This window comes from Trachemys scripta, chromosome 3, assembly GCF_013100865.1.
Source record: "Trachemys scripta elegans isolate TJP31775 chromosome 3, CAS_Tse_1.0, whole genome shotgun sequence".
Taxonomy (NCBI): Eukaryota; Metazoa; Chordata; order Testudines; family Emydidae; genus Trachemys; species Trachemys scripta.
The window spans coordinates 25,823,170-25,850,138 of NC_048300.1; the positions used below are offsets into that span (position 1 = coordinate 25,823,170).

General features: G+C 46.3%; 1 protein-coding gene across 1 annotated transcript in view; it reads right to left on the reverse strand.

Moving 5' to 3' along the window:
* Positions 1-26,969, reverse strand: part of EML6 (EMAP like 6) — a 352,965-nt gene that overhangs the window by 76,643 nt on the left and 249,353 nt on the right. Inside the window, exons 16-19 of the mRNA XM_034764322.1 lie at positions 23,909-23,952; positions 20,757-20,784; positions 15,398-15,408; positions 7,332-7,425 (exon numbers count right to left, since the gene is read on the reverse strand). Of these exons, the coding sequence (XP_034620213.1) occupies positions 7,332-7,425; positions 15,398-15,408; positions 20,757-20,784; positions 23,909-23,952 (177 nt within the window). The remainder of the gene's footprint in view (positions 1-7,331; positions 7,426-15,397; positions 15,409-20,756; positions 20,785-23,908; positions 23,953-26,969) is intronic.

A 26,969-nucleotide genomic window follows, 5' to 3' on the forward strand; every position in this document is an offset into this window, starting at 1 on the left:
ACAGGTTGCCTATACTAGAGAACAGTGGCTGCTGCTGATAAAGTTGGGGCCTGAAATCCTTTCTCTAAGGCAGCCTTAGGGGGATCTCTGCCTCATCATCTTCTCAAGGAAGACTGAGCAGACCCTAAATAGCAAGTCCTTAGGTGGTGCATCGTAATCATTGTTGCCATTGCTCTGAAGGCCATGCCTGCAGTGTGCTTCTGGCCACCATATGTCCTTCCACAAGGATACTCTGGAAATTGACCCTGCAATCTTGTGGCAGCCTGTCAATAAATCTCTGTAAAATGCACCAGTTGATGTAGTTGTAGTCTGCCAAGATCACCTCGAAGTTCGAGATCCTCATTTGGAGGCTCAAAGTAGAGTAGGATTTTCAGCCTAGCAGGTCAAGGTACTTTGCTCCTTGCCTTTAGCATTCTATTTCTGGTGTCCCTGACGGGTTCTCTCATTGGCAACCATTACCACCAGGGAGCCTGGTTACAGGCACAAATAGAACTGTTTATATCTGGTTGCTGGGACTTGGTATCATCTATCTGCTCATTTTGATATTGGTGCCAATGAAGTTGGTGTCTGCCAATAGCCCCTCATTGATTGGAATTGTTATGCATCCTGGTCCCAACGAGTGTAGGATATCAAGGAGCTTGTGTGGCAAGTCTCATACCTCCTCAGTAGCTATCTCCAAAGCCACTACTACCCACCTCATGAGGTCTTGGAACATCTTGTAGTCCTGGGGAGTAGTAACCAATGCCAATGCTAGGGCATCATCTAGAGATGATGAGGTCATGGCTAATATCATCTGCCCTTCACCCTAGATATGCTGTACTGGAGCCACCCATTCCTGGCTCTGGTCCTGGGGAAACACAGGGAACGAAGACAGCCTCTGGTTCATTGGGACAGTTTGAGCCTTGAATGTGCCAGAGAGGCTGGGCCCAGGTACTACTCTGGTCCCAAAGGGGCCTACATGTGTCACATGTCACAATCACATAGGTCAGGGGCCACAGTATTTAATACCAGTGGTCCTGATACAGTGGTAGATTGGTACTGTGCGCCACCCTCTGCCATAAGTATATACCTCTCAGCACCCTGGGCAACATCGAAACTGTCAATTGGACAGGGATGGCTGTTGGCTCTCCAGCAAGTTATAATACAAAAGGGCATAGTTCTCCAGGAAGGGTGGTGCTCACCTGGTGGACAGAGAGAGAACCTGACTAGAAGGTGGAAACCTTCAAGTCACTGGGTCCAGAAATCTGGACTGTGGGGCTCCAGTTTCTGCTAGGCTGTCAGCCCTGGTGATGCAGCCTGAAGTGGTGGAGCACTTACAGATCAGTGCAACAGTGATGACACAGGTACTTGTGCCTAAAACTAGAGCATGGTCCTTACTGGAGACAGGCTTCTACCACACTAGCCAATGATCGTTCCGACTGTCTTGGTACCAAGGAGGTTAATGTATGGCTGTCTGTCATAGCCAATGATAATGTCACAGCATCTCATGTGTTCTCTTGTGACTGCATAGTTCCATCTGCAAGGAGCAAGGTCGTGAACAGATATCACATAGGAATGTGTAGGCTCCCAATGAAGACTTGACATGATGCTTGGCCCTTTTTTCAATCAGTTTTTCCTGGCTGTCTTTCTCAAAGTGTTTACAACCTGTATTGATAGTTGCTCTTCATTCTGGTCTGTCCTTGCCTGTGTCTTAAAAGGTATCAATATTTATGCTATATGAGTTGAGCTTCTGCTTAGGGGTGTCTTTGAAGTATTTATGTTGACCACCTTTCATGCATTCTCCAAGTTTCAGCTCACCGTAGGGGACTTTTTGGGGGAGTCTATCATCAACCATTCTGGTACCATAACCTATCCATTTAAGCTGAGTTGTGATAATCATTACCTCAATGCTGGTTATTTTTGCACTTTCAAGGATGGATATCTTGTCAGCAGACCTTCAAGATAGAGCAAAGATAGTGCATATGACATTTTTCAAGTTGCTTGATGTGTCTGCAGTAAGCTTTCCACATTTCACACCTTTATAAAAGAGATGCTATTACTGCTGCATTGTATATCGTCAGTTTTGTTGACAGTTTGATGATATGCTAGTTGAGTATCCTATAGCGAAGTTTTCTGAAAGCCTGGCTTGCCTTTTGTATTCTGTGTGATATTTCTTCATCCAGGGAACCATCACTTGAGATGGTACTGCCAAGGTATATAAAGTAATTGACTTTCTTCAGATTTGTACGATTAATGGTGGTGTTTAACTCAGTGGTAATGGTTGATGGAGCTGGCTAAAGAGGACTTCAGAGTTTTCCAGCATTATGATGAGTTGAAACTGTTTAGTTGCCTCTGAGAACCTGCAGGTTAATACAGACATGACAGTGTTGGGTAGGGCCTCTATTGCAGCCAAGTGTATTTGGTGGGTACCTGCTCCAGTGCTCAGGGAACTTTTCCTAAATTTTGAGGCACCCTTAATATTCAACAGCTTGGTAGCCTTATAGAGCCTTGAAAACAGATCAGGGGAGGTGATCTTCGCCTCCTCTCCTTTGAAGACCTGAACTCCAAGTTTGATCAGTCTCTGTACTTCCCAGATAAGGAAGCCACAGGTCTGACTGACCCTGCAGCTAGTTTAGAAGTCAATACCATGGCACATTTTGATGACCTCCAGTCCCTCAAAGACCCAGATGCCTAGAACCCATGGTCAGAGTCCAGCCTCATCACCTGCTGCATGATGAAAGCCCTTAGATGTGCTTCTCTCAAGCGGTGAGTCAGCTTTGAGAAGGACTTGCAGATGTCACAGTGTTCCAGGGCATGTCTCTTGATGAAGCAGAACAGATACCTTGTGTGTCCATCATTCAGAGGCATAACTGCCTCACAGAATGGAAAGTTCTTAAAGCCTAGGGACTTGTTGCAGTCAGCCATGGTGGCCAGTACCACTGGTAACTGCAGGAAAGGGAAAGGGAACCCCTCTCCCCACAGGGTCCTATAGGCCTACCTAACTAAACCGACACTGCTAACTAACTACAATGCTGAAGTGGAGGTAAAATCCAAAGAGAGTTGCTTTGACATGTACCACAGGTGGCAGAAAGAACTTGCATGTGGTGAGGCAGCTCTGGAAAAAAGGAGGGATGCATGCACTGCCCTATTGGATACTGTTGATTGGAAAGTTCTCTAATGCATACACACTGGACGTGCACTCATCAACTGTGGAATATGTATACAGGCTAGTGCTCGAGGAACTAATAAAATTAACTCTGAGAAACTAAACAGACACTAGTAGTGGATTCATATGTATTTTGGGCCCTGTACCAACCCAAGGACTAGAAAAGGCTATGGAACTGTTGCGTGCCCTACTACAGGTTGGGGTTGGTTTCTGTGATCCCTGACCCAAGCTTAATTCTCCCACCGTCTGTATTTTCTCAGGCTTTGTGTGTATGCCAATGTTACAGAAAAGAGTGAAGGAAGCAGGGCAGAGAAAGAGAGCACATGCAAAAGGAGGATTAATTTTGCCTTCTATGTGTATATTTTTCAAAATAATTGCTTCCATGCTCTTTTTCAAAAATGCAAATTTATAAAACAGACCATCTCTTACAGGAAGTGGAATAACCACAAACTAGTGTATGCTCTTGATGGAGAAAAACTATCAATAAGGATATGGAATAAAAAAAAATTAAAAACCACCTAAGTCATTTAAACATTTTTTAAAATTATAAAAAATAGTTGCTAGTTAAAAGAATTGAATTACAACTGTAGTGCAGTGGACAGAACACTCAACTGGGGGTTAGGAGGCCAAAATTCTATTCCTAACTCTTACACTGACTAGCTCCATGACTTTGGACAAATCACTTCACTTCTCTATGCCTCTGTTTTCCCTCCCATGCTTAGTCTGTCTTGTCTAGAGTCATAACTTTTCAAGCTAGAAGAGATCATTATGATAATCTAGTCTGACCTCCTCCATAATACAAGCCAAAGAATGTCACCCAATAATTTCTGCATCAAATCCACAACGTGTTTGAACTACATACATCTTGTCTTTCAGAAAGATATCCAGTCTTGACTTAAAATCTGTAAGTGACTGAGAATCCTTCACATCCCTGAGTAAGTTGTGCCAATGGTTAATTAACCTCGCTTTAAAAAGTTGGCACCTCAGTAATCTGAATTTGGCTAGCTTTAACTTCCCATCATTGGATCTCATTATGCATTTTTCTGCCAGAATGAGGGTTGGCAGAATGAAGCTGTAACAGAGTTGCTTGCCTTTGGACTGAGGAGCTGGAGTCAAGCCAACCCTGATTACAGAATGAGCCCCACCTGCAGGGAATGAGACAGTTTCTGATAAAGAACAGAAGGTGGCTGCAGTAGGGGAGGAAGACTGTGTGAGACTTGAGAAAGGTCTCCCTGAGACCAGAGGAATTGCTCCAGCTAGGAAGGGCTGAGGATAGCCTGCTAAGCAGGGGCGGCTCTAACTTTTTTGCCACCCCAAGCATGGCAGGCAGGCTGCCTTTGGCGGCGTGCCTGCGGGAGGTCTGCCAGTCCCGGGCTTCAGCGTACCCACAGACGAATTGCCGCTGAATCCGCAGGACCAGCAGACCTCCCGCAGGCACGCCGCCAAAGGCTGCCTGACTGCCGCCCTGGAGCTAAGGCAAGAAGGATTCTGACCAGAATGGGGGAGTTTGGGCTGTATTAGATTGGAGAAAAGACTTTGTTTTTAACTTTGAATTTTAAGTTAATAAATCAGACCATAAGGAGAGCTTTAATGACTGGACTAGGAAAACTCTGCATGGAGTTTATTTGGGGATGCAAGAAGGGAGGTGAGGCGCTGTGTGAAGGGCTGCCCTAGGGCCACGAGGAGGGGCTGTGAGGCAGTCACTTCTCTACAGTATACTACAATATAGGAAACAGACTATAGCTAAGTGGTAAATAATTCAGAAAGTGTAGGTGGAACAATTGACTTTGAGTCTAGTTAAGGCTTAGAGCAAGAAAATAGGCAACAAAAGTCAATTCAATTAGGCAAAGATGTAAAGGATGTATAAACAGACAGATACGTAGGCATTTTAAAATATTTAAACAAATCTGGCAATGAGGACTAGGAAATGTGAAATAGGATGACACAAAATAAAATAATAATTAGAAGGACAAAAACTAAAATTATATTTCAGAGGATAGTTTAACTAGCAGCAAATAAGTCTTCAAGCCCATTCTCAGGTAATTACAGTTACGGTTGTTTGAGTTCTGGGGTCTTCTATGTTCAGTTTTGGACCTGTGCAAAAAAAGCAATGCTAGATGGGCACTAATGATAATTTCTAAATTCAATGTGTTGTCAATCATCAAGGGTAGAAACTGATACCTTATACCAGGGGTTCTCAAACTGGGGGTTGGGACCCCTCAGGAGGTAGCAAGGTTATTACATGGGGGGTCGTGAGCTGTCAACCTCCACCCCAAATCCCGCTTTGCCAGCATTTATAATGGTGTTAAATATATTAAAAAGTGTTTTTAATTTATAAGGGGGTCACTCAGAAGCTTTCTATGAAAGGGGTCACCAGTAAAAAAGTTTGAGAGCCATTGCTTTATACTATTAGTATTTTAACATGAGGATTCTCAGCTTTCTAGAATGACCATGTAATTTGTTCTAGATAGGTCCAAAATATCAGACCTTAAAAAAAGTCATATAATTCTGATGACCCTCTTGATTTTAACAACCATTCTCTGGTGAACCATTAGAGACAGAAACCAATTCTTTATACCCCAATGAGTAACTTGGCATCCCAGCTTTCATATGGTACGGAACTGTATTTCTCAAACCTTTTCAGCTGGGCTACCCCTTATTCAAAATAAAAAAATTTCATGAACCCTTTACATTTACTATATAAGGAAGAGTAAAAGATGTATCAAAGGCCTTGGCTACACTTACCAGCTAGTTCGACGGCTGGAAATCGAAGTTCTGGGTTCGACTTATCGCGTCTAGTCTGGACGCGATAAGTCGAACCCGGAAGTGCTTGCCGTCGACTGCGGTACTCCAGCTCGGCGAGAGGAGTACCGCGGAGTCGACGGGGGAGCCTGCCTGCCGCGTGTGGACCAAGGTAAGTTCGAACTAAGGTACTTCGACTTCAGCTACGTTATTCACGTAGCTGAAGTTGCGTACCTTAGTTCGAATTGGGGCGGGTAGTGTAGACCAAGCCAAAGAAATAATTTGTGTATTATGAGAAGCTGACAGAGAATACTTCCTTGAAGAGTGTGAGGAGAGAGGGAGCAAGATTTTCTCTCTTTCTTTGGTTTGCTATAAATTTTTAACACTTTTGTCTGAATCTTGCTACGAACAGAACTATTTTAATAAAAAGAAACAACTGCTATTCAATATTTTAAAATAAAAAAAGATCTATCAGACATGTGACCTGCAGACCAATTCTATTCATACTATCTGTTTCAAGCAATTACAAAAGTTTCTTAACTACCACTGAGTTAGCAGCTAAGCTTCCTGATAGTGACTCAAAGGGTACATCTTCACTACCCGCCGTTTCGGCGGGTAGCAATCGATTTATCCAGGATCGATATATCGCGTCTCGTTAAGACGCGATACATCAATTCCCAAACGCGCTCACCGTCGACTCCGGAATTCCACCAGAGCGAGCGGCGGTAGCACAGTCGATAGGGGAACCGTGGCCGTCGATTCCATGCCATGTGGACCCCAGGTAATTCGATCCAAGATACTTCGACTTCAGCTACGCTATTTACGTAGCTGAAGTTGCGTATCTTGGATCGATTCTCCCCCCCCCCCAGTGTAGACCAGCCCAAAGGGACAAATACTGCAGAAACTGCTGATTCAGCAGGGAGACAGGTGACCTGGCAGTACCAATAGGCCTGGAAAAATCTGTTTATATTAGAGGAACCACCTCCCCTCATTTGAAATAAAGCAGCATATGTACATTCAGAGGGAATCTTCATCCAGAATACTATCCATCATATAAGGGAAAATATACAATTTTTGACTTAAATGATTTTGACAATCCTGGGTCAGGGGATGAAAGAATGGGAAAAAAAATGTTACATGAGCCCTATAAAAGGTTATTCTTTTTAAATTAAGATTCCAATGCAGCAATCTTCACAGAAAGGATAGGGAGTTCCCGGTTAGAAACAGTTTACATAATTGTACAATTTTAAACTATATATGCTAATGTTTTTTACCTAGATATGTTCTTCTGAAACATTACTCTGTTTTCAGTGAGATGTGATATTTTTTATTGCAAAAAAAATCTTAAAATTTTTAGTTAATATTATACAGAGCAATGTAAAATGGTGATCAGAAATAGGCAGTGATCATTACAGTGCATGTTTGCATTTGGAAATATTCTTACCTTGTTGTGGCTATCTTTTCTCCTTTTTTCCAATCCCAAAATACAATGGTGTGATTATCATCTAACCCAACAGATGCCAAAAATTTCCCATCAGCTGTACAAAAATAATATACAATATCAAAGGTGATACTTCATTAACAGCTTGTACAACACAACAAATATACTGCAAATTGAATTTCAAAGCAGTGATAACATTATAGATGGAATGTTTTACGGTGGGCAATGTTATATCCTTGGGGGCAACAGTTTTAGGAAGAAATCACTGGAGACACAGAGAGCTGTAAACCTTGGAGCAGCCATTTATTGCTACACACAGAACTAACCAACAGCCAGCCAAACAGGCTGGGCTATCCCCAAATAATCTAACTCAGTTGCCAGAGCAACACAAGATTCTATTACCACGACAACCAAATACATAACAGGCAACAAATACATAATCAAGTACTCACACTGAAAATACTTTTACAATTCCTGATCCTCTGACATGGCACAAAAGGCCTTGAACGCAGCAGAAGGGCAAAATTGTATTGTGCCGGGTTGAGGTTAGGATTTGAGAAAATGTGCAAGGGTCTATACACCTATATGGAGAAACCATTCATTCTACCATAGAGAGCAGGTTTAAGAGCACACCAGCTGCAAGTCTTGTGTGTAACTATTTGATCCATTGGCCAATTGACCACCATGAAAAGGGATATAGGAGGAAAGAATGGTTACTTACCCTATAGTAACTGGGGTCATAGGCACTGACTTCTCCTCTGCCCAGTGGGTTTTTCGGCCCCGCCCCTGCCCAGCCCCTGCACCACCCTTGTCCCACCCCCATTCCACCACCTTCCCCCAAGTCCCCGCTCCTGCCCCGCCACATCCCTGCTCCTCCCTGCCCTCCCGGAAAGTCCTAAGCGCCGCCAAACAGCTGTTAGGTGGCAAGGGGTTGGGAAGCGCTGGGAGGAAGGGGAAGGAGCAGGGACACGGCATGCTCAGTGGGGGGAGAAGGAGGTGAGGAGTGGGGAGCTTGGCTGCCGGTTGGTGCAGAGCACCCGCTAATTTTTCCCCGTGGGTGCTCCAGCCCCGGAGCACCCACGGAGCTGGTGCCTATGACTGTGGTTCTTCAAGATGTGTTGTCCATACAGATTCCACCCTAGGTATGCATCCATCTAATTCATGTGAGATCAGATTATTTTTGAATAGCAATTCCACTGGGGCCATGCCTGCACTTGCATAACCTCACAACCGCCATAGCTGAGGGTATAAAGGAGCCTCAGCTGCAATTCACTTCCTTTACCAGTAAGAATCCCATATGGATAGGACTCTGAATTAGTCCTTAGGGAAGGAGAGTAGGCCATGGAATTTTTAATCAACACATCTCGAAGAACCACAGTTATTGTAAAGTAAGCATTCTTTCTTTGAGTGATTGCCCATACAGCTTCCACTCTTGGTGACTAGAAAGCAGTTATCTCAAGCCTGGAGGTGGAAAGAGACATCCTACTTAAAGAGTGACTGCAGGACTGTGCTATCAGAGTTGGCTATTCAATCTGGAAGTCTGTACCAGGGAATAATGGGAAGTAAATGTATTAACAGAGTTACAGGTTTCACCATGCATATTTCAGATATTAGTCTATTACCCAAGCAAGCGGCAGAGACTGCCTGAGCCTTAGTGGAATGGGTTCTAACATAACTTGGATGATACTTCTTAGCTATCTGATAGCAATTCTTAATACAATCTGAAACCCATTTAGATAACCTCTGGGTGGAAATAGGTTGTCCTGTAACCTTTTTTGTGAAAGCCACAAACTGTTTGGGAGAGGATCTAAATGACTTCCAAATAAAAGGATAAAGCCTCACCAAGTCTAGGGTATGAAGTTTTGTTTTGCCTGGGGTGGAATGAGGTTTTGGGGAAAAACTAGTAGGTAGATAGATATGACTGAGGTGAAAATCCAAGCCTTCCTTAAGAAGGAACTTGGGGTCCAGCCTAAGTTTGACCTTGTCTTTATGAAATATGGTGTAAAGTGGGACCGGCATAAGGGCCTGAATTTCTGCCACTCTCCTAACTGAAGTAGTAGCCATCAGAAAGGCCATTTTTATTGACAGGTAGTAAAGAAAGCAGGTTGCCATGAGTACAAAGGGGGTTGGGTCCTATTAACTGAATGACAACTAAGTTGAATTCACAGGAAGCGGGAAGCTAACCAACAGATGGGAAGACATGGGTGAAACCCTTAAAAAAATCTCCCCATCAAGGGATGTGTAAATATAGTGTAACTCTGAACTGGAGGGTTATTTGCTGAGATCACTGTTAAATATACCTTAATTGAACTGACGAAGTCTAGATTGCTTCAGGATAAGTAAAGAATTCAAAACAGTCAGGACTGAGGTTGCCAATGGCAAAAGCTGCTGCTGAACAACCACGATAGAAAATCTCCTCCATTTAGCACTGTAGGTCATTCTGACTGACGTTTTTCTGCATTTTTCTGCGTTGTAACAAGATGTTTTTGAATTCAGATGAGCAGCTTCTCTCTAATGAAGTCATTCAGCCACCACCTGGGTGGTCCTGCTGGAGCTGGTTGCAGGATCTGGCCTTAGTTGTGGGAAACTAAGTCAGAGAGAAGGTGTAAGGCAATTGACAAACAGGCTGGTAGATTCACCAGGATGGAGAACCAAAACTGCCAGTCCATGCTGGGGCTACCATGATCACATGGCCTGCATTCTGTTGTAGTTTTCTAAGAACTCTGGAGCAAAATGTCTGACATTTGTTTTTGAGGTGTATAGCAAATAGGGAAACCCACCTGAAGATGATGTCATGGAGGACTGAGTCATTGAGGAACCATTTGTGATTCACTGAAAAATTCTTGCTGAGTTGATCCACCAGGTGGTTTTGTTGCCCAAGTAGGTAGAGGACTACTGGTGTAAAATGGTGAAGTATGCACCAGTTCCAAAGTTGTGTTGTCTCTTGACACACTGTATGTTGGGGGAGAGAGGGAGAAATGTGTCCCCTCCCTGACCACGTTTGTTGATATAGTACATTGCAGTGATGTTATCTGTCAGCATTTGAATGGTGAGGCCTTGGGGAAGGTGTAGAAAGGCTTTGCATGCCAATCATATGGCTCTGAGCTCCAGGACATTTATATGTAGCATGGCTTTCCAAGAAGACCATAATAATTGAATCCTGAGTTGGTCGAGACGAGCTTCCCATGCTTCTGTGTAGGCATCCATCAGCAAAGCCCAGGCACCAAGAAAGGAATTCCATTGCATAGCTGAAGTGGTTCTGTCCAGCAATTTAATGAGAATAGGACTTCTAGAGCAACTGTAACCAACAGTTTTATGCTGTGTCTGTTCGGTAGATATGCTGATCTCAACAACCCTTGCAGAGGCTAAAGGCAAAGTATGGCATGCTGTGTAACAAAGTACATGCTGCCATGTGTCACATGACTTTAAGGCACATCTCATTGATGTTCTGGGAAATGTCCAAAACGCTCTGACCTATCATCATTTGGAATTTTATATGGCCTCAATGAACTCCATGGTCTGAGTCGGGGTCAAAGTGGATTTTTCCTTGCTGACATTTAGCCCCAATGAGGTAAACAGATGGAGGATATAATCCATCTGTTGGCAGCCGGTATCGAGTGTAGTGCCACCTGGGTCGGTCCTAGGGCCAGTTTTGTTTAACATCTTCATTATGATCTGGATGATGGGATGGATTGCACCCTCAGCAAGTTTGCGGATGACACTAAGCTGGGAGGACAGGTAGATAAGCTGGAGGGTATGGATAGGGTCCAGAGTGACCTAGACAAATTGTAAAAAGCAACAAAGAGTCCTGTGGCACCTTATAGACTAACAGATGTATTGGAGCATAATCTTTCATGGGTGAATACCCACTTCATCAGACGCATGTGACGCATTCACCCACGAAAGCTTATGCTCCAATACGTCTGTTAGTCTATAAGGTTCCACAGGACTCTTTGTTGCTTTTTACAGATCCAGACTAATACAACTACCCCTCTGATACTAGACAAATTGAAGGATTGGACCAAAAGAAATCTGATGAGGTTCAACAAAGACAAGTGCAGAGTCCTGCACCTAGGACGGAAGAATCCCATGCACTGCTACAGGCTGGGGACTGACTGGCTAAGTGGCAGTTCTGCAGAAAAGGACCTGGGGATTATAGTGGATGAGAAGTTGGATATGAGTCAACAGTGTGCCCTTGTTGCCAAGAAGGCTAACGGCATATTGGGCTGCAATAGTAGTAGCACTGCCAGCAGATTGAGGGAAGTGATTATTCCCCTCTATTCGGCACTGGTGAGGCCACATCTGGAGTATTGCATCCAGTTTTGGGCCCCCCACTACAGAAAGGATATGGACAAATTGGAGAAAGTCCAGCAGAGGGCAATGAAAATGATTAGGGGGCCAGAGCACATGACTTATGAGGAGAGGCTGAGGAAACCAGGCTTATTTAGTCTGCAGAAGAGAAGGGGGGGAGTGGGATTTGATAGCAGCCTTCAACTATCTGAAGGGGGTTTCCAAAGAGGATGGAGCTCAGCTGTTCTCAGTGGTGGCAGATGACAGAGGGAGGGAAGGATAGCTCAGTGGTTTGAGCATTGGCCTGCTAAACCCAGGGTTGTGAGTTTAATCCTTGAGGGGGGGATTTGGGGATTGGTCCTGCTTTGAGCAGGGGGTTGGACTAGATGACCTCCTGAGATCCCTTCTAACCCTGATATTCTATGATTCTAACAAGGAGCAATGGTCTCAAGTTGCAGTGGGCGAGGTCTAGGTTGGATATTAGGAAAAACTATTTCACTAGGAGGGTCATGAAGCACTGGAATGAGTTACCTCGGGAGCTAGTGGAATCTCCATCCGTGACAAAGCCTGGCTGGGAAGATTTAGTTGGGGTTGGTCCTGCTTTGAGCAGGGGATTGGACTAGATGACCTCCTGAGGTCTCTTCCAACCCTAATCTTCTATTATTCTAATAAATCAAGTCGGTTACCTGCTGTAGGGATTTTCCCTGAACCACCAAGTCATCTACATAGGGATAAACCTGTATTCCTCACCTACAAAGATGTGCAGTCATTACAGCCAGGACTTCAGTGAAGACCTGAGGAGCTCTTAAGAAGCCAAAAGGCAGTACTCTGTATGGGTATTGAGCTGCTTCTACCAGGAATCTCTGGTACTTTCTGTGAGCTGGGAGGATGGAGGTATGAAAGTAAGCATCTTGAAGGTTGAGAGCTATGAATCGGTCCAGAGTATCCAGGGAAGGTATTACAGAAGCAAGCTGATGACACAGAATTGGACATGATGAATAAACATATTGAGACCACAAACATTGAGGATGGGTCTCCAACTCCTTTCTTGTTTGGAAGTAGGAAGTAATGGGAATGAAAGCCCTTTCCTGTGAATTCTAAGGACACTTCTTCCATTGCTCTGAGTTGTAGCAGGGAGTCTATTCCCTATTTCAACTGTTTCTCATGAGACTGCACTGGCTGTGAAGGTATGCAGAGCACAGCCATTGAAACAACAGATACTGCTATTCAAAAAGAATCCAATCTCAAGTACATGGGGGCATGAGCACTGAGAATGGAATCTGGGTGGGCAATCACTTGAAGAAGAACATAGGTTTATGCAGCAGCAATTGTGAAACAGCTCAGCTGCTGCTTGGTAAACATGGGTAAGAATTCTTTCTCCCACTGTACATGAAGAACTCCTAAGCACAGATCTGGTTATCAAGCTGTATGCTAAGAATACGATTTGTTTCCAAGTGAAGTATTGACTAGCAATAGAGAAATGTTTCTTTGTAAAAATTCTTTATTAATATCCCTGCTTTAAATGCGAAACAGAATTCCACTTTAACTAAGGAGTTGCAATTGGCATCGGCATAATTTGGAACTATGAATTTGTAGGCAGAATTTTCAGGGCAGGACACAATGAATGATTCTAAAAAAATGTGTGTACCTGTTGTACCATATGTGAATGGAAACAGACCTTTGTGTTCAAAAATCCAGTAACTGTTTGCAAAACATACCATTCCCATTAACATACCATTCCCATTAACATTTAGAGGAGAGGAAAGTGATCAGGAACAGTCAGCATGGATTCACGAAGGGGAAGTTGTGCCTGACTAACCTAATTGCCTTCTATGATGAGATAACTGGCTCTGTGGATGAGGGGAAAGCAGTGGATGTGTTATTCCTTGACTTTAGCAAAGCTTTTGATATGGTCTCCCACAGTATTCTTGCCGCCAAGTTAAAGAAGTATGGGCTGGATGAATGGACTGTAAGGTGGATAGAAAGCTGGCTAGATCGTCGGGCTCAACGGGTAGTGATCAATGGCTCCATGTCTAGTTGGCAGCCGGTTTCAAGCGGAGTGCCCCAAGGGTCGGTCCTGGGGCCGGTTTTGTTTAATATCTTTATTAATGATCTGGAGGATGGTGTGGACTGGACTCTCAGCAAGTTTGCAGATGACACTAAACTAGGAGGCGTGGTAGATACACTAGAGGGTAGGGATTGGATACAGAGGGACCTAGACAAATTAGAGGATTGGGCCAAAAAAAACCTGAGGAGGTTCAACAAGGACAAGTGCAGAGTCCTGCACTTAGGACGGAAGAATCCCATGCACTGCTACAGACTGGAGACCGAATGGCTAGGTAGCAGTTCTGCAGAAAAGGACCTAGGGGTCACAGTGGACGAGAAGCTGGATATGAATCAACAGTGTGCTCTTGTTGCCAAGAAGGCTAACGGCATTTTGGGCTGTATAAGTAGAGGCATTGCCAGCAGATAGAGGAACATGATCGTTCCCCTTTATTCAACATTGGTGAGGCCTCATCTGGAATACTGTGTCCAGTTTTGGGCCCCACACTACAAGAAGGATGTGGAAAAATTGGAAAGAGTCCAACGGAGGGCAACAAAAATGATTAGGGGTCTGGAGCACATGACTTATGAGGAGGGGGGGGGATTTGATAGCAGCCTTCAACTACCTGAAGGGGGGTTCCAAAGAGGATGGAGCTCGGCTGTTCTCAGTGGTGGCAGATGACAGAACAAGGAGCAATGGTCTCAAGTTGCAGTGGGGGAGGTCCAGGTTGGATATTAGGAAAAACTATTTCACTAGGAGGGTGGTGAAACACTGGAATGCGTTACCTAGGGAAGTGGTGGAGTCTTCTTCCTCGGAGGTTTTTAAGGCCCGGCTTGACAAAGCCCTGGCTGGGATGATTTAATTGGGAATTGGTCCTGCTTTGAGCAGGGGGTTGGACTAGATGACCTCTTGAGGTCCCTTCCAACCCTGATATTCTATGATTCTATGATTAACTCAGTTTTGTGGAACTAAGTACCTAAACATTGGGAGAGCTCCCATATCCATTATAACATTCTATTGTTCTAGAGATTATTATATGTTTATAATAGCACCCATGATGTGCTAGGCATTTTCTGGACACATAAGAAGGGGTGTCTTGAAGAGTTCATTGATGGACAAACAGCAAAATAAACATACTCCAAAGAAGAGCAATTATAAAATGGATTTTCTATACAAATCAACTAGATTAATTATGAGTAACAACAGAAGTAGGTGTTTAAGAAGGACTTAAATGTGAATGGGTTGAGGCCTGGAGGATGAGCTCAGGAAGGCTGGACCATGTGGAAGAAGGCATATAGGTGATTGTTAGAGCAACTAACTAATAGGAGGATGAATGTGAGAACGGGGGCAGAGTAGAGGACACTGCAGAGCTTGACAATGGGAAACCAATTGTCAAGGATCTCACATCTGTGTGGTTGTCAGCCATCACCTTAAGCCTCTCCCCTGCAAGCTGTATCTTACATGTACAGTCCATGTCTAGACTAGAAAAACAGATTGTGTTTTAATATGTTAGCTATCATATTTTCTATCTAAAGTATTTATGTGACCTCATTACAATAGTATCTGAGGACTTCACAATCTTTTAAAATGTATTTTTACCTCACAGCATCCCTGTGAGACAGGCCGGTACTATTCTTCCATTTGACAGCTGGGGACCTGAGGGACAGAGGGTGAGATTCACAAAGGCATTTAGGCACTGTGATGCTGTGCACAACTATACCTCACTTTCAAGCACCTAGAAAATCACTGGGATTCACAAAACCTGAATTGATGCTCAGGTTTCTTATTCTGTGAATGAAGAGCTATAGGACTTTCTGATGTGGGTCTCCCTCAGTCTCTCCTGTTGAAGCTGCTGCCCTTTGGATAAAATAATTCAAGCCACTGGAGTAGGGGGACTGGCCCATAAATCTCCCGCAGCCTAGAGGAGTAATCTAACCACCAGCCTAGAAAGTCATTCCCCCTCTCAGTGACTAATTATTTATTCAAAGCGGAACAGCTTCAACAGGGAAGAGGGAATATATGAGAACTCAGCACAAAAATGAGATGTTGTGAACAAAATGAATCAAGGAACCAAAGAACATGAAGAGAAGAAATTCTTGAATTGTCTATACACCACTGCGAGGAGCCTGGGTAACAAAGAAGAAGAAAAGACAGTTACCTTTTCCGTAACTGGTGTTCTTCGAGATGTGTTGCTCATGTCCATTCCACAATAGGTGTGTGTGCTCGCCACGTGCACTGGTGCAGGAAGATTTTCCCCTAGCAGTACCCGAGGGGGGGCACCCCTAGTGATGCCTGGAATGGTGCCTCTATGGTGCGGTATAAGAGGCGCTGTGTGCTCCCCCCCACCCTCAGTTCCATAGAATCATAGAATATCAGGGTTGGAAGGGACCTCAAGAGGTCATTTAGTCCAACCCCCTGCTCAAAGCAGGACCAATCCCCAACTAAATCATCCCAGCCAGGGCTTTGTCAAGCCTGAACTTAAAAACCTCTAAGGAAGGAGATTCCACCACCTCCCTAGGTAACCCATTCCAGTGCTTTACCACCCTCCTAGTGAAAACGTTTTTCCTAATATTCAGCCTAAACCTCCCCCATTGCAACTTGAGACCATTACCCCTTGTTCTGTCATCTGCTACCACTGAGAACAGTCTAGATCCATCCTCTTTGGAACCCCTTTCAGGTAAATGAAAGCAGCTCTCAAATCCCCTCTCATTCTTCTCTTCTCAGACTAAACAATCCCAGTTCCCTAAGCCTCTCCTCATAAGTCATGTGCTCCAGCCCCCTAATCATTTTGTTGCCCTCCACTGGACTCTTTCCAATTTTTCCACATACTTCTTGTAGGCCCAAAACTGGACACAATACTCCAGATGAGGCCTCACCAATGTCGAATAGAGGGGAATGATCACGTCCCTCCATCTGCTGGCAATGCCCCTCCTTATACAGCCCAAAATGCCGTTAGCCTTCTTGGCAACAAGGGCACACTGTTGATTCATATTCAGCTTCTCATCCACTGTAACCCCTAGGTCCTTTTCTGCAGAACTGCTATCTAGCCATTCGGTCCCTAGTCTGTAGCAGTTCATGGGATTCTTCCATCCTAAGTGCAGGACTCTGCACCTGTCCTTGTTGAACCTCATCAGATTTCTTTTGGCCCAATTCTCTAATTTGTCTAGGTCCTTCTGTATCCCATCCCTACCCTCCAGCATATCTACCACTCCTCCCAGTTTAGTGTCATCTGCAAACTTGCTGAGGGTGCAGTCCATGCCATTCTCCAGATCATTAATGAAGATATTGAACAAAACTAGCCCCAGGACCAACCCTTGGGGCACTCCGCTTGATACCAGCTGCCAACTAGTGGAGCCATTGATCACTGCCCGTTGAGCCCGATGATCTAGCCAGCTTTCTATCCACCTTATAGTCCATTCATCCAGCCCATACTTCTTTAACTTGCTGGCAAGAATACTGTGGGAGACCATATCAAAAGCTTTGCTAAAATCAAGGAATAACACATCCACTGCTTTCCCCTCATTCACAGAGCCAGTTATCTCGTCACAGAAGGCAAATAGTTAGTCAGGCATGACTTGCTCTTTGTGAATCCATGCTGACTTTTTCTGATCACTTTCCTCTCCTCTAAGTGCTTCAGAATTGATTCCTTGAGGACCTGCTCCATGATTTGTCCAGGGATTGAGGTGAGGCTGACTGGCCTGTGGTTCCCCGGATCCTCCTTCTTCCCTTTTTTAAAGATGGGCACTACATTAGCCTTTTTCCAGTCATCCAGGACCTCCCCCAATCACCATGAGTTTTCAAAGACAATGGCCAATGGCTCTGCAATCACATCCGCCAACTCCTTTAGCACCCTCGGATGCAGCGCAGCTGGACCCATGGATTTCTGCTCGTCCAGCTTTTCTAAATAGTCCTGAACCACTTCTTTCTTCACAGAGGGCTGGTCACCTCCTCCCCATGCTGTGCTGCCCAGTGCAGTAGTCTGGGAGCTGACCTTGTTCGTGAAGACAGAGGCAAAAAAAGCATTGAGTATATTAGCTTTTTCCACATCCTCTGTCACTAGGTTGCCTGCCTCATTCAGTAAGGGGCCCACACTTTCCTTGACCTTCTTGTTGCTAACATACCTGAAGAAACCCTTCTTGTTACTCTTAACATCTCTTGATAGCTGCAACTCCAAGTGTGATTTGGCCTTCCTGATTTCACTCCTGCATGCCTGAGCAATATTTTTATACTCCTCCCTGGTCATCTGTCCAATCTTCCACTTCTTGTAAGCTTCTTTTTTGTGTTTAAGATCAGCAAGGATTTCACTGTTAAGCCAAGCTGGTCACCTGCCATATTTACTATTCTTTCTACACATCAGGATGGTTTGTTCCTGCAACCTCAATAAGGATTCTTTAAAATACCGGCAGCTCTCCTGGACTCCTTTCCCCCTCATGTTATTCTCCCAGGGGATCCTGCCCATCAGTTCCCTGAGGGAGTCAGAGTCTGCTTTTCTGAAGTCCAGGGTCCGTATTCTGCTGCTTTCTTCCTTGTGTCAGGATCCTGAACTCAACCATCTCATGGTCACTGCCTCCCAGGTTCCCATCCACTTTTGCTTCCCGTACTAATTCTTCCCGGTTTGTGAGCAGCAGGTCAAGAAGAGCTCTGCCCCTAGTTGGTTCCTCCAGCACTTGCACCAGGAAATTGTCCCCTACACTTTCCAAAAACTTTCTGGATTGTCTGTGCACCACTGTATTGCTCTCCCAGCAGATATCAGGGTAATTAAAGTCTCCCATGAGAACCAGGGCCTGTGATCTAGTAACTTCTGTTAGTTGCCAGAAGAAAGCCTCCACCACCTCACCTCCCTGGTCTGTTGGTCTGTAGCAGACTCCCATCATGACATCACCCTTGTTGCTCACACTTCTAAATTTAATCCAGAGACTCTCAGGTTTTTCTGCAGTTTCACACCGGAGCTCTGAGCAGTCATACTGCTCTCTTACATACAATGCAACTCCCCCCACCTTTTCTGCCCTGCCTGTCCTTTCTGAACAGTTTATATCCATCCACGACAGTACTCCAGTCATGTGAGTTATCCCACCAAGTCTCTGTTATTCCAATCACATCATAATTCCTTGACTGTGCCAGGACTTCCAGTTCTCCCTGCTTGTATCCCAGGCTTCTTGCATTTGTGTATTGCCAGACAACTCCGACAGAGGGGTAGGAAGCCGGGATGTGGAATGAACATGAGCAACACATCTCGAAGAACACCAGTTACGGAAAGGGTAACTGTCTTTTCTTCTTTGAGTGATTGCTCATGTGTATTCCACAATAGGTTATTCCAAGCTATATCTGTTGGAGGTGAGTAGGAGTTCAGAGACTCTTGGGACGGAGTACAGCCCTGCCGAACCAGGCATCCTCCCTGGTTTGGGAGACGATCACATAATGCGAGGTGAACATGTGAACTGAAGACCATGTGGCAGCCCTACAAATGTTCTGAATGGGGAACATGGGCTAAAAAGGCAGCCGACAAAGCTTGCACTCTTGTCGAGTGTGTCCTCACAATTGGCCACGGGGGGACTCCCTCCAGGTCATAACAGGTACGAATACACAAGGTGATCCAGTTGGGGAGCTGCTGAATGAAGATCGGCCGACCTCTCATGCGTTCAGCCGAGGTGATGAACAGCTGCAAGGACTCCCTGAATGGCTTAGTACATTCCAGGTTAAAAGCCAGAGCCCGTCTCACATCCAGCATGTGGAAGTGGCGCTCCCCACTGGATGCATGGGGCTTGGGACAGAGCACTGGCAGGAAGATGTCCTGACCCATGTGGTAGGTGGAGACCACCTTGGGGAGGAATGAAAGATGTGGTCGGAGCAGGACCTTATCCTTGTGGAACATGGTGTACAGGGGCTTGGAGATCAGGTCCTAAGCTCTAAGACCCATCTAGCCGATGTGATCGCCACCAGGAAGACTACCTTCCACGAGAGGTGCGACCAGGAGCATGTGGTTAGCGGCTCAAACGGGGGACCCATCAACCGGGCCAGCACCAAGTTCAGGTCCCACTGTGGGACTGGGGGGCCTAACATACGGGAAAAGACAATCCAATCCCTAGAGGAATCGGCCAGTCATAGCATGGGAGAATACTGTGTGGCCCTGCAATGGTGGGTGGAAGGCCGATATGTCCGCCAAGTGCACCTTAATGCTAGGCCCTGGGCTCGAAGGTGAAGGAGGTAGTCTAAAATGAGCTGGATCAGACCAGCCATGGGTGACACGCCCCGATCAGCTGCCTACCGGGAAAACCAAGACCACTTTGCCAGGTAGGCCTGATGTGTGGAGGGCTGTCTGCTTTCCAGGAGCACGCGCTGAACCCCTTCCAAGTACGTCCTTTCCTCCCGGCCTAACAATTGAGCGGCCATGCCATGTGGTGGAGTGCCACTAGGTTGGGATGGAGGAGGTGGCCCTGGTCCTGGGAGAGCAGGTCCGGGCGGGATAGTAACGGCCACGGCGGGGCTACTGCCAGGCTCATGAGAGTCCCATACCAATGTCCATTTTTATCTTCTCCAAGACCTTGCCGATCAGCGGGATTGGGGGGAAGGCATAGAGAAGCTGGCCAGACCAGGATAGGAGGAAGGCATCGGAGATGGCGCCCGCGCCCAACCCCCCCAGAGCAGAAGCGGGAACACCAGCGGTTCTGCCATGTCACAAACAGATCCACCTGGGGAGTGCCCCACTTTTGGAAAATCCTGTGCACCCCCTCTGGGTGTAGTGACCAATTGTGCCAAGAGAAGAAGTCTCGGCTCAGGTGATTCGCCCGCGAGTTCTGGGCGCCTGGTAAGTGGTGGGCTTGTAACCAAATATTGTGGGCTATACACAGCCTGAGGGCTTCCTGGCAGAGGGCAGAGGAGCGGGCCCTGCCTTGCCTGTTGATGTAAAACATCGAGGCCATGTTGTCCATGAGAACCCTGATCACTCTGCCCTCCAGGTGCGAGCGGAAGGCCATGCATGCCAGACAGACCGCCCTGAGCTCCTTGATGTTTATATGCAGGACAAGGTTCTGTGCAGACCACAGACCTTGGATCTGAACGTTCCCCATATGGGCTCCCTATCCCAGGTCTGACACATTGGACACCAGCTCCACTGATGGGGGCCTGCCCCTGAACAGGACCCCGTGGAGCATGATCCCCGGGGAGGATCACCATTGTAGGGAGCTGATCACCGGTTCGGGCATAGTGAGGACTTTGTCCATCCTGTCTCTGGACTGGGAAAAGACCGAGGCCAACCAGAGCTGGAGGTGCCTCATCCTGAGTCTGGCATGGCGAACCACATATGTGCACGCCGACATGTGACCCAGAAGCTGGAGGCACGCTCTGGCTGTGGTCACGAAGAACCTTGTGACTGTGTCGATGAGCCTTTTTAAGGTCTCGAATCTGTCCGATGGGAGGGAGGCCCTGGCCGATGTCGCATCCAGGACTGCCCCGATAAACTCTATGCACTGCACCAGGATTAACATGGACTTGGTGTCATTTACCAACAGGCCTAGAGTGGCGCACGTTGACAGGAGGAGCGCCACGTGATCCCGCACCTGCGACCTGGAGCTGCCCTTGACCAGCCAGTCATCGAGATAGGGGAAGATCTGAACCCCACATCATCTGAGGTAGGCTGCCCACCACAGACATGCACTTTGTGAATACACTGGGAGCAGTGGACAGGCCAAACGGGAGGACCGTAAATTGGTAGCGTTCCTGCCCAACCATGAAATGGAGGAAACGTCTGTGCCCCTCGAATATATGAATGTGGAAGTACGCGTCCTGCAGATCGAGGGCGGAGTACCAGTCCCCAGGATCCAGGGAGGGGATGATGGAGGCCAGAGAGACCATACAAAACTTGAGCTTTACCATGTATTGGTTCAGGCCTCGCAGGTCCAGGATGGGCCTGAGCCCCCATTTGGCCTTCGGGATAAGGAAGTAGCGAGAGTAGAAAACCTTGTGTCTGAACTCCGCTGGCACCACTTCCACTGCTCCTAGGCCAAGGAGCTGCCCCACCTCCTGCTTGAACAGGGTCTCGTGAGAGGGGTCCCCCAGGAGGGACGGGGGTGGAGGGTGGGTGGGCGGGGTAGAGGTAAACTGTAGGGTGTAGCCCCGGGAGATGGTGTTGAGGACCCATCAGTCCGAGGTCAGCGGTGACCACTCCGGGAGAAAAGCACACAACCAGTTGGAGAAGGAAAGCTTTATTGCGGGTGGATCACTGGTACAAACTGGTAAGTCGCCTCCAGGCGTCCCATCAAAATTGACGTTTTCCTGCCTGTTTGCCCTTGGAAGGCCCAGGTTGGGGGTCAGATCAGGACTGCCTCTGCGGGCGTTTCTTATAGTCCCTTGACTTTTTATAAGGGGGCTCATATTTAGAGTGGCCTGGGTGGGAGCCTGCTGTGGCTTAAACTTGGTTCTGGCTGGAGCCGGGACATAGAGGCCAAGGGTCTAGTGCAGGAATCTTTCAGGCCGTGCAATTTCACATCCGTCTGTTCAGCAAACAGGGCCTTGCCATCGAACGGAAGGTCCTGTAAGGAGTTCTGTGCCTCGCTGGACAGCTCAGACAGCAGGAGCCACGATGCCCTTCTCACGGACATCGTGGAGGCCACAGACCTTGCAGCCGTATCCACAGCATCCGACAGTGCCTGAAGGGTCGCCCTTCTTGTCATGCTCTTGGAGGGAGTCCTCAAATTTGGCCACAGAGCCCCACAAATTGAACTCATACCTCCCCAGGAGGGCTTGGTGGTTTGCCACCCTTAACTGGAAACTTGAGGCCAAATAAACCTTTCTCCCAAACAGGTCCAGACTCCTTGAGTCTTTATTTTTTGGAGTAGGGGCTGGTTGGCCCTACCTCTCCTTGTGGTTGACTGACTTGACCACTAGGGAGTTGGGGGCAGGGTGGGTGTACAGGTATTCATGCCTCTTGGTGGGCACAAAGTACTTCCGTTCTGCCCTCTTAGAGATGGGGGGCATGGTAGCCAGGGTTTGCCACAAGGCATTTGAAATCTTTGCCACCGCTTCATGGAGTGGGAGGGCCACCCTGCCTGGTGCCGAGGCCAAGAGGACATTGAAGAGGGAGTCCGAGGGTTCCTCCACCTTCTCAGCTTGAAGGTTGAGGCTTGATGCCACCCTTTTCAACAGTTCCTGGTGGGCCTTAGAGTCCTCTTGCAGAACAGGTGGAGGAGGGGCCGTAATCACCTCATCAGAGGAGGATGAGGATGGGGGTGCGGTACTCTGTGTACCCACCGGTGCCGGAGGTCCCACCACTTGATTGCCCTCCGGGCGCAGAACCGGAGATGAACACTCCACTGACTCCTTCCTGGGAGGCTGAGATACGGTGGCCGACGGTCTCTCTGAGGCACCGGCCACTGAGCGAGCTACCACCGGGGGCTGCATTGAGGAACACGGGGCCCATTGGTACCACGGTGCTGGCCAAGGAGCCGGATGCCACTGCACCTGCTGTGGCACCGGCGAAGCAGGCTGTTCAGCCTGACTAGCCTATCCCATCGACTGATGACTACGAAGGGAGACCAGGCTGGCGTACGATCAGGAATGGTGCCGACCACAAGACCATGATCCCAGCGTGGAGGAGTGGGAGTACCACCGGTAGCAGCTGCTCCGCGATCGGCTCTGACGGGCAGATCCGCGATGACAAGGTGCCGGCAATTGACACCTGGGACTGCGGGAGTGGTGCCACAGCAGGGTCCTGGAGCGAGACGAAGAATGGGAACGGCGTAGCCTCTTGGAGACGAGGACCTCTGGTGCCATCTGTTCCGGTCTTGATGGGGCATGCTCTCCTCACAAGGTCTATGGTCCCTTGAGGCGGAGTGGTGTCTGGAACCCATGCCAGTCGGTACCCAGCCAGACAACCTGGTGGGGTGGACGGGGACTGGCGTGGCCTGCGCACGGAGCGGTCGCTGAGCCGTGAATGGCGTCGGGAACATTCCCTAGACCGCGAATGGTACTGACCAGGCGGCAACTGCAGAGATCCAAGCAGTGGCTTGCCTCTGGACCGGGAAACCAATGGTGGCAGTGCCCCTGCTACCAGCAGAGACATAATGTCCCGGGCCACTTGCAGGGCCTCCGGCATGGAGGGTACCTGGACGTTGGGGAGATCGGCACAGAGTGGGCCGGGTTACTCAGCTCAACCTGAGTCGGAGGCCTGGAGGCCGACGGGGATTGGGAACTGCCCAACGTGGGTCTAGTCTCTCCCCCAGTCTTGCTACAGTGTCTCGGCGGAGAAGACCTCTTCTTAGCCTTTTTGGAGTGTCCCACAGATGGCGAGCGGTGCTGGCTGGTGGAAGGCACTGAAAGGTCGCCGCGCACCAATGCTGCAGTGCTTGGTGCCAACTTGGAGTGGTGCACTGGAGTTGGGGTCAACGCCGACTCCATCAGAATGGCTCGGAGCCAAATGTCCCTTTTCTTCTTGGTCTGAGGCTTGAAGGATCTGCAAATCTTGCAGCAATCGCTGAGATGGGTTTCCCCCAAACAGTGTAAACAATCTGTGTATGGATCACTCACTGACAGCAGCAGCCTGCAAGTGTTGCATGACTTAAAGCCTGGGACACGGGGCATGCCCCAACCCGGGTGCATTAAACTAACACTAAACTAAACTACTTTAACTACAGGTACTAATAACTATGAACGAACAAGACTTCCAGAGGGAAGCTGCAGCCAAGCTGGAGCAGAGCAGTTCCGATGCACCTTCATTGACGGCAAGAAGGTACTGAGGGTGGGGGGAGCATGCAGCGTCCCTTATACTGTGCCATAGAGGCACCACTGCAAGGATCGCTGGGGCGCTCCCCTACAGGGTTCTGCTAGGGGAAAAACTCCTGGCACTGGTGCACGTGGCGAGCACACATACTTATTGTGGAAAGCACATGAGCAATCACTTGAAGAAGAATTGGAATTGCTCATTTATGAGCATAAATTCCATCTAGTTGGTATTACTGAAAATTAGTGAGATTATTCATACCACTGAAATGTTTATAACCTATTTAGACAAGATCGAGTGGGCAGAATGGAAGGGGGAGTGGCACTCTGTCAAAAATCGCATTACCTGTTTCTGAGTCACTGATAACTCAGAAGAAAATTATTTTGAATGCTTATGGATGAATGTTCTAACAAATAAAGCTGGGGTATTAGTTGGTGTCTGCTACAGCCCACCAAATCACACTAGGGAACAGGATGACAGCCTCTTTAAGCACCTATCTATTATGTATAGAGGAAAAGCTACATGATTATGGAGGTCCTAAGTTTGAGTGACATATGCTGGAGGTCTCATTCTGCCAGTACTAAAACATCCTTGGAATTTCTAAACATTAGAGACAAAAATGTCCCAAATCAAAAATAATTGCAATCACCATGGGGGGAGTTCTTTATTAGACCTTGTCCTAACAGATAAAGAGGAACTGATCACAGAACTAAAAATTAATGGTAGCTTTGCCCCCTGTCATCATGACTTGATCATATTTAAAATGGGCAAGCACAGTAAAGTCCAGAACAGTAGTATATATACTTGGTGCTTTAATAGGATCAATTTCACAAAGCTGAAATAATTCTAGCCAAATCAGCTGGCAGGAAGAATTTAAATCAGAAAAATGTGAATGATAATTGAGAATCATTTAAGAACACCTTACCAGATGCCCGGAAAGCCATAATTCCACAACTGAGGAAGAAGGCTGTGCTGATTTAGCGGGAAAGTGAAGGTAGCTAAACATTTTTTAAAAATTAACAAATGGAAGAAAGGAGAAGTTGATAGTAATTAATATAAATAAAAAATTATGAATTGTAGAAAATTGATATGGGAAACCAAGGGACACAAGGAGCCCTCTAAGGCCAGCAGAGTTAAGGACAACAAGGAGTTTTTTAAATATATTAAGAACAAAAGGAATCCTGGCAATGTTATTGGTCCATTACTAGATGGAAATAGTAGAATTATCAATAAGAATGCAGAAAAGGCAGAAGTGCTCAATAAATATTTTAGTTCCGCATTTGGGGAAATTACAGATGATATAGTCTCATCATATGGTGATAACACTCTTCCCATTCCATTTGTGTTCCTGGAGGATGTTAAACAGAAGTTACTAGACATTTTTAAATCAATAGGTTCAGATAATTTTCATACAAGAGTTTTAACAAAGCTGGCTGAGGAGCTTGCTGGCCCATTAATGTTGATTTTCAATAAGTATTGGAGATCTGTGAAAGTTCCTGAAAACAGGAAAAAAGTGAATGTGCCAATTTTTAAAAGGATAAATGGGGTGACCCAGATAATTATAAGCCTGTCAGTCTGACATTGATCCCAGAAAAGATAAGAACTCAATAAATAAATAGTAAGAGGAGGGTAATGTAATTAATGGAAATCAACATGGGTTTATGGAAAATAGATCCCGTCAAACTAATTTGATATCTTTTTTGATGAGATTACAAGTTTGGTTGATAAAGGTAACAGCATTGATGTACTGTACTTAGACTTCTGTAAAGCATTTGACTTGGTACTTCATAACATTTTTATTAAAAAAATAGAATAATACAAAATTAACCTGGTACACATTAAATGGATTAAATGCTAGCTAACTGATAGGTCTCTAAATGTAATGGTTAACAGGAAAAGCATCATTAATATAGTGTGTTTCCAGTGGGGTCCCACAGGGATTAGTTCTGGTCCCTACACTATTTAATATCATCACTAATAAAGTTTGCAGATGACTCAAAAATTGGGGAAGTAGTAAATAATGACGAGGACAAGTCACTGATTCAGAGTGATCTGGATCACTTGGTAAACAGGGTGTGAAACACTATGTGTTTTAATAGTCTAAATGTAAACATCTACATCTACAAACAAAGAATATAGGCCATACTTACAGAATGAGGGACTCTATCCTGGGAAGCAGTGACTCTGAAAAAGATTGGGGGGTTTTGGTGGATAATCAGCTAAACATGAGCTCTTAATATGTGACCCTGTGACCAAAAGAACTAATGTGATCCTGGGATGCATAAATGGGAATCTTTAGTAGGAGTAGAAAAGTTATTTTATCTTGTTGATAAATTGTATAGTCAATTGCTTGACCACACTTTGGTTCATTATGAAATATACTCAAGAGACCAAATTACCAACATCAGTCAGGTTTTATTAATATGGTACAAGACAAGGTTCTATACGATACCAGTCTCTGAGGAGCCATCCAGTGTAGCGATGTTACATTCACGTTACACAGAAGGTGCGCTCCTCAAAGTTACATCCCTAAAGCCATCTTTTTATATCTTACTTCTTTACCAGTAAAAGGTACCGTATATGTCATCTGAAA